Source organism: Physcomitrium patens, chromosome 23 (assembly GCF_059467195.1).
Source record: "Physcomitrium patens ecotype Gransden chromosome 23, ASM5946719v1, whole genome shotgun sequence".
In the NCBI taxonomy this organism is placed as follows: Eukaryota; Viridiplantae; Streptophyta; class Bryopsida; order Funariales; family Funariaceae; genus Physcomitrium; species Physcomitrium patens.
Genome location: NC_143432.1, coordinates 8,045,832 through 8,061,721, shown reverse-complemented (window position 1 = coordinate 8,061,721; position 15,890 = coordinate 8,045,832). Strand labels below are relative to the sequence as shown.

At 38.7% G+C, this 15,890-nt stretch overlaps 1 protein-coding gene across 2 annotated transcripts; it reads right to left on the bottom strand.

The window, feature by feature from the left end:
• Nucleotides 1–5,286: 5,286 nt before the first annotated feature.
• LOC112275949 (protein RRC1) lies at nt 5,287–14,598 on the bottom strand. 2 transcript variants are annotated; one of them, XM_024506762.3, is made up of 18 exons: nt 14,390–14,598; nt 13,059–13,151; nt 12,648–12,792; nt 12,373–12,436; nt 12,091–12,160; nt 11,567–11,722; nt 11,118–11,237; nt 10,644–10,809; nt 10,408–10,520; nt 10,094–10,174; nt 9,770–9,991; nt 9,382–9,440; nt 8,459–8,552; nt 8,175–8,312; nt 7,686–7,910; nt 6,521–7,479; nt 6,060–6,280; nt 5,287–5,877 (listed from the first exon to the last, which is right to left on the bottom strand). In XM_024506762.3, exons 1-18 carry the CDS (start codon nt 14,414–14,416, stop codon nt 5,528–5,530), a joined length of 3,303 nt encoding a protein of 1,100 aa, XP_024362530.1. In that variant the 5' UTR covers nt 14,417–14,598; the 3' UTR covers nt 5,287–5,527. The 2 variants fall into 2 exon arrangements, with proteins under 2 accessions (XP_024362530.1, XP_024362531.1); XM_024506763.3 differs by having other exon boundaries at nt 11,118–11,234.
• Between the last annotated feature and the right edge of the window lie 1,292 nt (nt 14,599–15,890).

The window sequence follows — 15,890 nt, the reverse complement described above, 5'->3', positions numbered from 1 at the left end:
GTTTCTTCAATAAATTATGCTTCATATGGATTTTCTACAAGAATAGATAGATTTGATAATGTTACTTTATAATGAAGTAACAGCTAAAGTCTCACTCAATAGCAATGTAATAGGATAATTTTTATTCCAAAGGTTTGTAAAATAAGGCTATTTCTTAGCACCTTATCTTTACTTATTGGCAAGGGATGTTTTAAGATATATACTCGATAATCCTACAAGAGCATTACAACGACTGAAGCTACCTAATGGAAGATACACCAATAATCAAATAAATGTAGATAACTCAATCTTATATCTTAAAGCTAATAAAACTAACCTAGATATTGCCATGGATATCTTTAATACTTTTTGTAGACCAAAAAGTAAGTGGAAAAAATCCATCAAAATATGGGCTTTTGAACATCCACACCTTTAGAGTTTGGCTAAAGATCCAAGTCTAAAATGGCTAGCACAAGAAACTACAATAAGATATCTAGGCTTTTCTATAGGATTCATAGTCCCACCTAAAAATATCACAAATAAAATTATCTATAGCCTCACTAATAGATTGAAATTATGAAAAAATCAAAACCTTTCTCTTATAGGAAGAATCATGACATCCAACTAAGCCATTTTGGCAATTATCTAGTATTTATGCTGCTGCTCTACATTTACCAATTCTATCTTAAAGAATATCAAAGCACTAATATATAATTACATCTAGAAAGCAAAAAATGGCTCTACTACAAGAGCAAAAATTTGTTGGACAATATTGATATAAACAATGGATACAAGGGGTACTAAGATATTTGATCCAAAGCTCCAATCTCAAGCACTCTTGACAAAATTAGTTATTAGGAATTTACAACCTGGCTTTGAACCTTGGAATGCCTTTGTATGACATTACTAAGGTGGTATAAAATCCACTGGAGCAGAAAGGTGGCCAAAAAATCTACATTAGATAGTAGTTGGAAGAACCTTTCTTCAAAATGATCTCCACCACTGTACAGATCAATATTTCAAGATTGAAAAATCACTCGAATAAAACTCTAACAAATGCCATTTGATCATATAATAGAAATCTTATGATAACTTCTATTTGGAAATCAATTAATCATATAATCTATAGTAGACTTCTTTGGTATCAAATCAACTTCTATATTTTTTACCTAGGCTCGCAATGGAGTTTTCTAAATAAAAGATGTTTTCTATAAACCTAGTAGGATTTGGCATTCAACTATATTTATCAAAGTCTCAATCCATTTGTAAATGGAAAATGCACAATGTACCTCTATATCACATGCTATTTTATAGATAGCAATATATCCAAACTTTATAGTTGGAGATTGGGTTTCATATTCTATGACGAATATTTTAGTTTTATATCATATTCTTCAACAAGAAGGCATCGATTGGATAAGACAACAGTATCAAGTTATACCTTTGGAAGAACTCTTATGTTATGGGACTCCTCAACTACTTCTATAAGGCAAAGCACATCGTGTTAGAATCATTAGTACAATTGGTCCTAAAAATGGAGTTTGAGAGTACAATCCTCAAAAACATGATATTGAATCATGAATATGGTTATATAAGGAGGTACCAATCAGTCACCTCCATTAGGATCCTAAAGATTGGACATGAAAAAAGATCAGGGTCCTCCAAGAATATAAGTTCTTCTTATACTCAAACAAGAGAGGATATAGGATAGGTTTACTTAAGACAAATCATAGAATAAGAGGTCTCCATGAACTAACAGGGCTGAGTTACACCTCTCAACAAAAAAAGAGTTTTATCCAATGAGTATGGCACTTGTGCTTCCCTCGTAGATGCAACGCAATAGTTGCATATTGTAGGGATCCTACTTGTTGGTGAATGACATGCTAAAGCAAATAATATGGAACAATGTAGAATTTAACTTGGAAAAATAGTAGAACATGCCTTACATGTATACCTTCAAATGTCATAAGTTTGGATATAGTTCAATGCTCTCCAAACTCATTTCCAACAAGAGCCTTATAATGACTAGCAAACCATATGATTTAAACTTATGACTAGACCAAAAGAGCAACATATTTCAACAACCAATTCTTAGAACTTTAAGAACCAAGTCCAAGTCAATACCAAGATATCATAGAATCTACTCCAAGCATGTCTAATTTGGAATATATGGATATAAAGATGCAAAGTAGAAATCTAAATTTAATCATTTTCTTTAGATAAGATCCTATTTTATTTGTAAAAAATTGTATTTCAAATAGGAGTAGAAGTATGGTGCAGTATTACTAGACATACTCACTTACAAAAGAAGATTTAAAACCTGATCACACTATTGAATGAGGTCTACAGAGATCACAACATTTTTGTAGCTCTTGACAATCCACCTCAATAGAATTGGCTCTCTCCAACAATTTTTCTCCAAGTTTCATTGGCCAAGGACCTACATGTATAAACTATATCAATACGTCTAACCTTCTCTAATAAATCAAGAACATCACATTTCGGTAGTCATGGGCTCTCACTAACTATTGATGCTCTATTTGAGGATGTAGAGATAGAACTCCAAAATGAAACCACCCTCTCTCCTTCACAAAATGCATCTCAAGTACAAAAATCAACAGCTCCTTAACTTCAGATTCCACTAGAAGAAATGGAACAGATATCAAATAATGTAGAAGTAATGGAACAAATATTGATCAATACAAGACAAGTACAATTAATGCAAGAATCTCCTTATATTTTCAAATGCCAATAGCGACTTGATGAAGAATGCCAACAACAATTTGATGCGGTCATCTATAGACCTAAAGACCTTTTCCACTTACTCAATTGGATGAAAAAAAGTCTCTATTTTTGCGGCAACATTATTGCCCCATAAATCTATATAGCTGGGAGACAACACCTGTAAGGTGTGAATTTCCAAGCATAGATGGTAGATGGTAGTCAATACTTAGCCTTGGTAGAAGATACCCATATTAATTGCTAAGAATGACAGAGGTTTTCAAGGTCTTAAGGAATTAATGGTCCATGCTTAGTTATAAATATAGAACAAATGGCTTAAGCTCACATGATGCTAATACAAGTAGAAACCTATTTGGAGTTGTTTTAGTTATCAATATAAGGTAGAGTTGTCCTAGTTATAAATACAAGGCAGCCGGCTTAAGCTCACAAGTTGTTAATAACGGTGATAAACTATTTGGAGATTAAAAGTCAGTATAAAGTTGTTTTAGCTATTATAAATACAGGGTAGTATGCATAAGTTCACCAAATACTAATATAAGTAGTAATTTAGTTGGAATTAATAGTAAACAGAGTTGTCTTAGTAATTCATGATTAGTTATTAAGGCAAATGGATTAAGTCACAATTCAAAAACAAGTGGTCAATCAATCGGAGAGTAAATACTAAGTTGTGTAGATAATAGCAATCAATTTATTGTTTAATTTTCTCGATTGCTCTGGCATGATTGATGGCCTACCTTCATAAGACTTATAGTCCCACACCTACGTAGTTTAGTATGAAGAAGTCTTTTTTTTCTTCTATAGCAAACAACCTTCTTTCACGTGCCAATGCACTTGATGTAATGTACTTTGGTGCTTTTGCTTTTAATCCTAGAGGAAATTTCACATGTTAGGATACTCAGCTCTCATCCAAGTAACTCAAGTTCAAGTCTTGGCAATAGAAGCTCCTGAATAAAAAATTAAGCTAGACCTTTTCTTTTCTTTTTTTCATTTTATTCTTTGTTCTCTCTGTCAGATCTACCTTTCTTATCATTGCAATCTTCCTAGCAAGAATTGAAGCTAGAGAGTGACACCTACTTTTTTTCTATTTCTTTTTATTTTTTGTCCTTTATACCAAGTCTACTCTTCTTGTCGAGAATTGAAGCTAAGAAGTGACACTTAGAGATTGAAAGAATGTCCTTCTAACCTTACAATTTCCTTGACCTTAGCAATCTCACCTCACTTTGGCTCTCACCAATGTCCAAGTCATGGAATTGACTCCATCACTTTCAATTAAACACAACAAATCTTCAACGAGGTACTGCTTCTAAACTTGTACCCAAACCAAGCTCCAAGCCACTACCCTTAAACTATCTATACAACAAGTGGTGCAATAGTGTAGAAATTTTCACCATGTATTTTTACAAAAATTTGTATAGAATGCTAACATTGACAAAAGAAGAAGAGGTGAAATGTGCCAAAAAGGGTCATGGCAAAATCTGCACGACATGTGGTTTGAGCCCTAGATGCATCTAAAAAAAGAAGAGTGGTGATACCTTATTACATTCAAAGATAGATTTGCTATTATCAAGAATACATGGATATTCTAGATATTTCAGCATATTTGAAAGATATATATATATATATATATATATATATATGATATTTTTCCTATATTTTATGTAATGATTATATGCTGAGAGAAAAAAAGTTTATTCTTCTATAAGAATTCTTAAGTTGAAGTAGATACATATAGAAATTATTATGACAAAGATAAACTACATATTTTATAAGTTAAAGAATTGTAATCTTTAGAGTGTGCTTTTTAGTTGGTAAAACTTTGAAAGAAAAATCATGTGTAAGATAAAATAAACTCAAAAGAAAACTATATATATATATATATATATATATATGGTTCTATTGAACTAAAAATATAAAAAGGAGAAATGTCTATTTAAATTTAAAGAAGTAAATCTTAAAAACTGAAGTAGACTGTGAAAGAAGTTACTGTGTTTTAATCTTGAAAGGAATTCTTTTGACTATATTGTTAGCTAAGCATTATGTGATCTTTATCTAAAAGATTACAAGTACTTATTGACTGCTTTCTCTCTTTTGTTTATTCATTCATTTTATCATCTCCGAGATCTGTTTACTTCAACGTTTTGGAGTTTTTTGGAGAACACGGACATCATCAATCTCAAGTGACACCGTAATATTTTCATTCACTAGTCGATAGGTTAAGTAAGAAATAGTTGTTGTGTTACCAAACTTCCACATTAAATAGCAAATACAAATATAACACAATTGATACTCCAAGACACTGTATTATACCCCGCTTTGTTATGCTAACACATTTTCAACACAGATCTTGTAACAATACCCATCCTACGACCCAGCTATTGACGATCACAAAACTAGTGTGACAGGTGTCTCCGAACCGCAGTACATAAATTTGCAAATCAGCCCAGGAATCTCAGAAGATGAGGCACAAGAGTCTTCTTAAGAGCTCCATCAGGCAGATAATTCTGTGCTGTCCTAAAACTCCTACGACCTCAATAAGCATCATAGAGAGCATCGATTTAGGCAGAGTTACGTACAAAATATAACTGCAACTTAAGCACCAATTCTGATGTTCAAGACAATTACTAGAACACAGAAGTGTCAAAACCAGACACTGCTGGACCTGAAAGTAGATTCTGTATAACAATGCCATCTTCCACAAATTCTACAATTCTGAACTAGATCATCAGGACTTTACAGCATGCATGAGAGAAGCTGTGTTTCCCACTACTGATAGGTGGGGTAACAGTTTTTCCAATGCACTCAAAATCTAAGTGTGACGTCCTCGCTTATCTCTCTCTCTGTCCACTCGATCTCTTTCCCTACCACTTCTGTCACGGTCTCTGTCCTTCCTTCTATCTCTATCTTCTTTATCTTTACTGCTGTATCTATCTCTCTCTCGGTCTTCTCTATCTCGCCCTCTGTCACTGTCACTATCCCGCTCTCGCTCCCGATCGCGCTCTCGATCTCGGGACACTCTTTCTTTAACCCTTGGCAAACTTCGGCTGCGGCTGCGGCTGCGAGTCCTTGTTCGTTTCCTAGAGGATCTAGAGTCTCTCGAATCTTTTCTATCGTCTCGTCTTTCATCTCGCTTCTCCTTCCTATCTCCTGATGTTTTTTCTGCAACCATTTAAGGAATTCAGGTCTTTGGTCACTTCACTATGTGTGATGCAGCCAAGAGAGGTACAAGCATAAAATAGAAAAACGACATAAGAACAGCTTGTCATGAATCTCATAATCAATAATGGCAGCGTTTTGAGGCAGATTTCGTGTTCACAATTGGTAACAAGATTGGTAATTACCTGATGCCCCAGAATTGCCACGATCCAACCCTGAATCGGGTCCTTTAGTATCTCTATCCCGACCAGGTAGGGCACTAGCGTCCACAAGGCCACATTCTGCTTCCAACTTCTTCCTTTGAAGAGCAACCCTCTTATCGATTTCCTCATGATTCTTGATTCCTCGTTCTTCCAGAGACTCTCGGTACTCAATTACAGCCACTTCCAGTTTCCGCAGCTTTTGCCTGCATTCACTTGTAGTCAGCCTTCGAAGACAATTCTTTATCCTGAAACACCTATTGTTAACAACATTTACAAGGTCGCATCAAGTGATCACCCAACATAGAACTCAAGTCGCATCAAGTTTAGTATAATCAACATCAAAAAGAATAAAAAGAATAATCCGAGTGGCTATGAATTATACTCTACGAGTATTCTCAGAAGAGGTCATATTAAAGAGGCAAAGAATGACGCAGGCAACGTACCGTCTTTCTTCGTCCATACTGCTGTCTGCAACAGCATACTCCTGTTTGTCCCCTTTCGTATCAACCTTGGGTAAGTCATCACTCCCATCTGTGGAGTAACCTAAGCCCAAACCCTTGTCAACTTCATTTTCATTGTCACTGTTTGCATCCTCCCGTGTCCACTTGGATGCTGGAAGCACCGGTTCAGCCTTTTCCGACTTCTCCCCAAAAAATTTCAAGCCAGGCATGGGGATGGTCAATGTTGAAGACACTCCTGCACTGAGTACAGCTCCAGCATGCCTGCTTACATCCTTCGATCTCACATCTTCTCCTTCAGAGTACCCGGACCTAGGTTGTGCAGCTGAGCTCTGATAACCTGAACCTCTGCTGTGATCAGCAGTATCAGTGGCATTTTGTAACAGCCTCTCAAATCGGCTAACCTCACGCCATCCACTCCCAAGCTCGGTCCATGCCCCCCTCGCCTCCTCACCACGTACTCTTATTCCAATATCACTGCCTTCCTTCGCTGTTGATATATTTGGTTTCAAGTAACTTTGAGCGGCTATAATCTCCTCTTCTTGTTCCTGATGCTTTTGCTTCTCAGCCTCTTCTAGGCTAAGCAAACGAGCTACCATGACCTCTTTACCCCCTCGTATTGAGAGACCGTTGTGTTTACATCGCCGTTCTAGTTCAGCCTGAGGTAGATTTGCGAGTTCACGAGCTGCAGCACCCTCTCCCATTGCAAGAGCTGCATCTTGGTCTGCAACTAGATCAGATCCTTCAGGGAAATAACTACTTGCGTCACTCGTATCTGCTCCGACCTCATTCTCTTTCACAGGATAGTTATCCCCATAAAGAGTGTGAAAAGGGGGCACTCCTGAGTTTCCTGGTCGCAAGAATGTTGCACGCAAGCCAGTAACAAAAGAATCTGAAAACAAGAACCAGTCTGCCCAAACTTGAAGAACTTTCAATACCCGCTCCTGCCAAAACCAAGGCAAACCACACGCTCAGTTCAGAAGCAAATAAAGTATGAAATAGGACTGAGCGGAGTGAATTACAGTTCACTGGTATCTTGAAGAAGTGCATTGAGTCAGGTAGCAAACAGACAATGCGATTACATCAAGCTAATTCAATAACTGGAGGGTTCCTCCCACAGTAACTTCGTTTCATCATCTCCGGTTTTTACCTTCAAAGCTTCTGCTGTAATTCGTCCGGTAATGTTCCGATAGAGATCATTGAAACTCTCCATTATGTCTGGGAGTCGGGACTCAAATAAAGTACGATATGCAGATGCGTTTTTCACGGGAGCACTGCTGTTGTGTAGAACATCGGACACGAGCATGAGACGGGCCACTTTGCTTGGAATAGGAGTCTCTTTCAAAGTCAATGACTCAGTTAACACCTCCACAACCTGTCACAGGAAAACGATTGAGCTCCAGCTTGGCCTGAGGTTCAAGTATCTAGACAGTAAGAGAGACAAAAACTATAAACTTGACCCACAAGTGACGCCTCTCAAAAGCAAATATAAGAGTTTTCTATGCCAAAAGTAGAACAAAAAATACAAACTCGAAGGGATGAACAGTATTCTTTGCATCAGTCATCCTTCATTAACATGGGCATAGACTGTAAGATCACTAAAAGAGAGCACTGTCATAGCCATAACCCAAAGTCGTACCTCTCCAGCAGCTTCTGCATTGTCAAGCGCAAAACCCATAGCTTCTCGAATTTGGCTTCTTTCTAGTGTCAATGCCCGCAACATGTCCTCAAATTCATCGCGCTGGCTATCAGTTAATGCTCGTTCCTGGTCCATTCTCTGAAAAATAAAAACCCACAAGCAAATAAAGTATGAATATCAGATCAACTTTCACCTCGGCATAATGAACATCCACTTTTTGTACATCACCAAAAACAGATGACACACTGGAAAATCCAAGGGCTAGAAAAAGAGAGTTTACTTACTCGACCTCTTCCGGCAGCAAAGGTGGTGGCCGTAATATTCTCACGCTTAGGGCTTTTGTTATAATCCTGAATTGGCAAAGGTGGAGGTATCCATCTGCAGGAAGCAAACCGAGAGACACATATTTTTGAGACAAACGCTATTGCCACGAGTTGAATTCCGATGAGCGAAAAGACGAGCAGTTATCACGTGCAGAGGGGAGTTCCCTGAATGGTTCTTCAGAACATAGCAAGAAACCTCTAGAGCGTTCGTCAGTACAAGGCTTTCTAAACCGTTACAAGCATCTGACATATACATGACAAGGAGGAAATACTCTTACACCCCTTGAAAAAAAGCCATGAGCTTTCTCTTCTACCAGTTGCCTATCATGATGCGCACATGACGCAGCAACAATTCCTCATGTTTACTCAGAATAAAACAACCGGAGAGAAAAGCGAAAGTATAGCTTATGTTCCTGTCAACCAATGACAGATGCGCTGGATAGCCAATGACGCTGTGTAATGCTACGAACTTGAGTCAGTTCTCATACATCCATGCCGATTTAAGATGATACGCAGATGCAAAATCTAGCGCGGATGGACTCACATGCTAAACCTTAGAAGTAAGAGAGCCTGACTGGACTAGCTTATAGATTGGACGTTTAAGAACGCGAAGTACGTGTCAACTTGTAGAGCTTCGTATTTTAGCAGCTAATTCTCTCAATCTAACAAAAATATTCTGAGTTATACCATGTATGTCATAAATACCAATATATACGCTGTCAGATAAATTGCACCCAGTAATGACCTCATCTCTCGACCTAAAGAGAGATGTCAAGTCTCTAATAAGTACGAGATATGTGTCAAGTTAATGTACAATTGGCATCGGACTAAAACCAGCATCACTACTGATATTTGAATGCAGGCACAAATATATACATCCTTACCGCCCACTCCCAGTTATCATGATGAAAGGCTCTGTCCGCCATCTTTGAAGCGTATCTCCCTACAATTCACCGTCACACCCTTGTCAATCAGCTCGAACAGAACTTCCCACTAGATGTACACCTACAACTCTCCCTTTTGGAAACTATAGAGCACCAGTTTGCAGCTCGAGAGAGCTCACAGAGACCCCCCTTGATGTAAGTGAGCTCAATACAGAGCAAAACCTCCTTCGAGACTGTGGGCTTGTAAGCAAAAGATTGTTCTTTTTTAACGATTAGACCAGAGATTGTGAACAAATTGAAATTTTGGACCAGCTGCTGCAATCACCACATTAAAAAGGTAACAAGTCAAGGGTGTAGTGATCTGAAAGTGCTGGAAAAATGATGGTACCTGAGCAAAAGAATAGAGCCGCCATATGTAGTATGTGTGTTCACTTGATGCTAGATCGAATAGGAAGCTGAACAAAGGTTTGCCTCGGCCCCTTTCCATGATAGCTTGCTCAAACGCACAGCCATCATCAAGGACGTACATAGCAGTTGTATCTATGACATGACGAAGATGTGGATCCTCTGGTGGCAACACTTGGATATCTGGCACGTTAGGTGTCACAACCTGGTAGCAGAAAAATCAAACGAGTTTAGAAACGAAAGACCTGAAAATATTCAGAGTGAGGCTCATGCGAAATGACGATTATAAAGAAGAATTAAAACTCACCAATTCCGCATTCTGGCCAGAGACAGATGAAATAGACGGACCGCCCGGTCCTGACCAGGCAACTGTCGATGCTGTGGCGCCCTGCAAGGAGCAAAGCATTAAACCACGCAGATCAATACAGAGTTTCTCAAACTAGACCATATAAGCACAGTATACCAATGCAAACGGAACTTGGAATCTGAGAAGAACCATAGTAAGTGCTAGTCTCAAATCGAAAGCAACACATTCTTGACTAATAATTGACCCTCCACAAATTCAACGCCTCGTACATAAGGAGATGCAAATTAATACTGATGAATCGTAATCGAATATACCTCCTTAGCTCGAACAGCCATTTGACCAGGCGGAGGAGCAGGAAGTGCTTGCGCAGGAAGCGACACAGATTTTCCCCAACCAATCCTCAACTCATACTCATACACAATTATCCCTGTATCGTTACCCTTCACATTAGTGATACATAGACCTTCATTTAAAAGTGATAAAACCCACATTTAATTTACAAGTTGTAATACTGCTGCACTGATACTCAGACCAGAAGAGATAAAAGCACCTTGCATCTCATCTTTGGCTGCTTGCGCTTCGTTGCGGTTCATGAACGCAACAAAACCACAATTTCGCTGCCGCCTGCGCTCTTCATCTGTCCTCGGCCACATAATTTTTACACTGGCAATAGGCCCAAATCGCCCAAAAGTTCTCAACAGAAAGTTCTCATCAACCTGCATTACGATATATGCTCTGAGAAAAGTACGACAACCGTGACAGATGTGGACATTTTCCTTAAACCAAACTACTACCAAAAAATGTATAACTAGAGGAGAATTACCACGATACAGATGAAGTTCCTTGAGCTCATTTTACTATGTGACATTGATAATAATTTTTTTTAAAAAAACACGTAAGGAAAGCTGGAGGGAAAAGAGAAGGAAAAACAAAAAACAAAAAACAAAAAAAAAGTTGATAAACAAAACCAGTAATAATTATATTGATTAAACGTATTCCAAAAGGCATCGTCAGGAAGTATGACCTGAGGCGCCAAATTGCCCACATATAAGTTGGTAGTCTGTGGATCGCCCTCATCAAAAGATCCAAGCTTATCATCCAAGTCACCAGATTCATCTGGTCCCATCATCATTTGATCAGACTGCTACCCTCGCACAAAAATAATACAAAACAAGCAGAGAAAATTCTTGATTAGTTCAGGTATATGCTTTTTAAGAACACAAATTCTATCACCTCATATCTTACAACGTGATTTGAGCAACAGAAACATCCACTTGTAATACGTTGGGAAACACAACTGAAGAGAACGAAGTGTTAGCAGTTGCAAAAAGGAAAACCATGATCATAGCAATCAGCCATGGGTTTATCTATCGAATCCAAAACTATACACACAAGCATCAACTCGATCTGTGCAGCTAACGTTTCTGAACCTGATGCAAAACACGGAATATGAACCACGAAAAGGAAGAATACCATTCCAGAGTTCAGCGACCTCCTGTCATTTCGGCGATTCTCACGCTCTGCAGTCCGCTTATCCCGAGCTTCTTGCTCACGTTTTAGTTCTTCCATAAAATGATCAATATTTCGAGATTTCCCTCTATCTCTGTCTTTGGAACGCTCTTCATCCCTCTGATCCAACAACCAATTGCCAAGTAAATCACTAGCAAAGGACCCAATAATTACGCATTCAACGAATACATAGAACAATATCCCCAGAAACTACGTGATTAAATACAACAAGCAACACTTTGAGTCCAGTGAACAATAGAATAGACAACCACATGTATCCAAATGAGAAACCAATGCATCTCTTTTCCATTTAAAATGCTATTCAAACTTTAAATAAGCACGGTAACAATAACCAACCTACGAGAGAAAAGAGCATTAGTAACTCGGACAGTTTAAAAATTTGTTGAAATAAGAGGTGTGTCCAATGCGAGGTTACTTTAATTGTAAAAATAAATATAAATATATGGCATGAAATATTGTTTACACACCCTTTTCTCAGGCTCTTTCTCTTTATTCACCATCGCCGCTAATCCAGGAGGAATGAACGAAGGAACATATCTGGATGACAATAAAATATAACGTTATTGTTTACAGGATATTTCAGCATTCCGATAGAAAATTGTGAATTTGCTGCAACCTACGGATCTAAAACGGGTTGAGAATGAACAGATGGTTTAAAAACAACATGCTATAAGACGTAACGTGAAAATAGAAGACCGTGAACTTGGAAATCATGTCCTGTAAGCTAAAATTATGGAGAAAGCAAAAACCTGCTGCCAGGCTTCTTGGAAGATGCAGGTGTTGAAGATAAAGGTTCTTGTTTGAAAGACGCCCCTGAACCAGTAATAACATATGGACAACAATTAGCAACTGGCAGTCAAGAACTTTATTACAAGACCACTCAAAGCACCTTTTAGCATCACAAATCTTACACCTAAAGACAGGAATAAAGTTAGAATTTAAAATTAAGAGGGATAAAAGACGCCTTGAATCTATTCAACCTGGGAATGCAGCCATTGGTGTCAATTGAATCATTACGACTTACTTGGAGACGTAGATTCAGAGCTGGGTAGTTTGGCATCAGGGTTAATGGTCCCGCCCCGAACAAACGCTTTTCCGCCAGGTACACTATCTGCTTTAAACGACTCCACAAATTCCTCATATAGCCGTGCGGCTTCTTCATCAGCTCGCTGTTAGGTAAGTCCTCATTCCAATTAGCAATTGTAAGCAACAGCACGTAGTAATCTTTTCAAAACTTCCTATAGCATTAATTCTGGAAAGTAAGACAATCTCTACCTGGCTCTTTAAGGAGAAAGGCACGACTCCAATGGCTATGCTAGATAGTTAACGAATATGACGCCACGTAATTCCCTGTCCGAATACCGCGAAAGGTGCTCACATACTGAAGCTCATAAAAGGCAGCTTGTTTCAGTGAATTATGTTAATCGACTGTTACCTTCTTTTTAGCGTCTTCCTCTTCTCTATGTTTTTGGAATGGTGTCTTCTTCCTAACCACAGAGAATGCTGCCATCTTATCTGGAGTTTTACCCTGAAAAATAGACAATTGGTGCCCACCATTAGCATCGATCGTGGAATACAAAAGTGAAAAAGATATACCTTCAGGTCCGTACCAGGAATACCGTGCGATTTGAGCAAGAACCGTAACAGTCAATTCAACTTCATGCACCCTTAGTACCTTAGACTTCCGTACCGACTCATGACAATTAACTGCAAATTACCATTACTCTAAACCTCAGTGTGAGAATATTGGAACTACCAAGTACAACACGACCTATCCAAGTTAGATCAAAGAGTCCGATGGCCTGGAGCCGGAACAGCAAGATCGGTTACTGTCCCACTGTAACTACAAATTACACGCACAAGAATAGAAGTATGCCAAATTGTGCGACAACTTACCACGAAACACAACTGTTGAAAAAAAGTTGCAAAAGTGAAAGGAACGCTAACAGTAGCATGGAACACGTCTACAAGTCAGGAGGACAAATTTGCTAGGTGTCACATCCACTCAGGGATTAACCTACCAGCCTTGCAGCTTGAATTTCATTGCTACCTGGAATTATACTAAACAAACCTCAACCACGCTAATAAGCCACTCATGAGACATAATTTCCATCAGTTTGATGTCAAGATATTCGACTGAAATCAGGGCTTCCAAGTACCCACAGTGATTCGATTAGGAGCGAGATCAACACATTCTTTTCGGCGAACTGGGGATCAGATGCGCGACCATTAGACCTATGCGAAACCGACTCACACAGAAACCAAAACCCAAAGGACAAGATTCAGCGACAGTTTAGGTCATGGTCCGACAATACAAAAACGAACGTGAACGCGCTCAACCCAATCCACATTGAACAGAGAACTTCGTCAACAAGAGAATTACGATGCAAATTTTCACAATCACCGCCCTCTTCGGCCTACAAACCCTACACCCACGCAAAAAAACTCCTTCGAACAGAGTCAAAATAATAAACAACAATTTCAAAAAAAATCCGCACGTCGACACTCCACACAAATACCTCCGCTCCTTCCCATACAATCCCCTTCAAGTGCCCTCCACACTCCCAACCCACAAACCGTTTCCAATGACGGGATCAAATACGGGCAGCAGAGCGCAGTTCTGCAACATTTCACCCACTTCGCAAGAAGCTACCGGAACCCTCACAAATCAAATTAAGAATCGTCACCAATCCCAATCTCAGCTACATGAAAAACCCCACCACGCTCCACCACGATTAACCTCCGGACCGAACAGCATCAACTTACATTGTCGGCATCGCCGCGAAAAGACATGGCTACAAGCCGATGGAAAAGTCGACAGGCGATTGAAGAGAAGAAGAGAAGAGTAACCGAGGAGGAGAGGACTAAACAGCGAGATGACGGCGATGGTGCAGTGCCCTAACAAAGCCAACATGCAGCCTGTCCATAGCGCTGCTGGAGCAGCCGGGGAGCAGCAACAAAACAACACAATGCACGCGACGAAGCCATAGCCGAAAACGCTCGAATTGCTCAAGATGGCGGGGCAGTGCCGGGCCGGGCGGTCCCGCCCAGCCGAGCCCAGCCCAGCCCGCGAATCCAGCCCCCTTCCCCCTCACATCTTTTATGCGTGTTCTCCTTTTCTTTTTCTTTTTCTCCTTTTCTCTGCAAACGTGTGAACGGGTCTCCTCTCCCCGCCCGCGCTTGTTCTCATCCGTGACTGGGGTGACGTCAGCTCTATTGGTTCGGGCAGCGTAGAGCAAGGTCCGGGCAGGAGATGGGTGCTCTCTCCAATTCTCTTGCCTCCACTGGGCCTCCACCGGGTCTAGTTTTGGGCTTCATTCCTTAACGATGAAGAATGGAGTTAGTGTAGCCTTGCATTTGAAAAATGAATTTCATTGTTGTGAAATAACATGCCTATTAGGTGAAAGAAGAAAGAAAGTATTTTATTATAAAAGAGTCTAGTTGAAAGATATAGTAAAAAAATAAAGATAAATAATAAGAAGGTAGTAAAAATTTTATTCATAATGTTGTCTTTTTGTAGAAAAGATTTTTATTTACTTTATAGAAGAATAAATGAACCAAATCAAAGTAAATAAGATAATAAATTGATATAGACGTGTTTAGGAGAAGATTAAGAATAGATTTTAGTAAAAATTACCTCAAAATGTGAAGAATTGATATCTAAAGAGGGTCGATTGAGAACCAAGGTTGAAATCAGACCTAGAAGCACAAAATCATGCACCTATAGTGATTCCAAGGTTCTTTGGTTGATTGGAGAGTGGGGTCTAAGAATAAACTTGTGAGAGGATATTTGAGAGTTAATTTCATGTGATTTGAAGATATATTGAGATTTTGAGAGCTTTTTTAAAGTAAGAGATATATCTAGTAGGTTTTGATTTTAAGAAATAAAAAGAAGTTCACAAATTTGATGATTTTGTGAGTGTCGTAGCATGTTTATGGGTGAAAATTTATCAATTTGTAATTGTGCTTATTATTATAAATGTGTGTAAGAAATTTGATGTCAATCAAGCAATTAGATTTAAGGTTGCAAGAGTTTTTGTGGATTATGGTCTCAAATAATTAAAATTTAGGATCAATGAGGGTTTTTACAATCTTGAAACATCAACTAATTTGATTGAAGCAAAAATTAGTGAGAGCAATTTAGACTTAAATACCTACATATATGCCAATTTTTTGAGCAATTGAATGTTCAACAAGAAGAAATTTTTGTTGAAAGATCAGCACCTAAGTTGGAAAAAGAAGGTGGCTAACATCTAAGAGGTTTTGA

Coding starts and splice junctions, on each gene's coding strand:
- LOC112275949 (XM_024506762.3), bottom strand. CDS start 14,416: ATGTCTTTTCGCGGCGATGCCGACAAT. Junction 11,723..12,090: donor AGAAAGAGCCTGAGAAAAGG/GTGTGTAAACAA, acceptor TTGTTGGATCAG/AGGGATGAAGAGCGTTCCAA. Junction 5,878..6,059: donor TGGCAATTCTGGGGCATCAG/GTAATTACCAAT, acceptor AAATGGTTGCAG/AAAAAACATCAGGAGATAGG.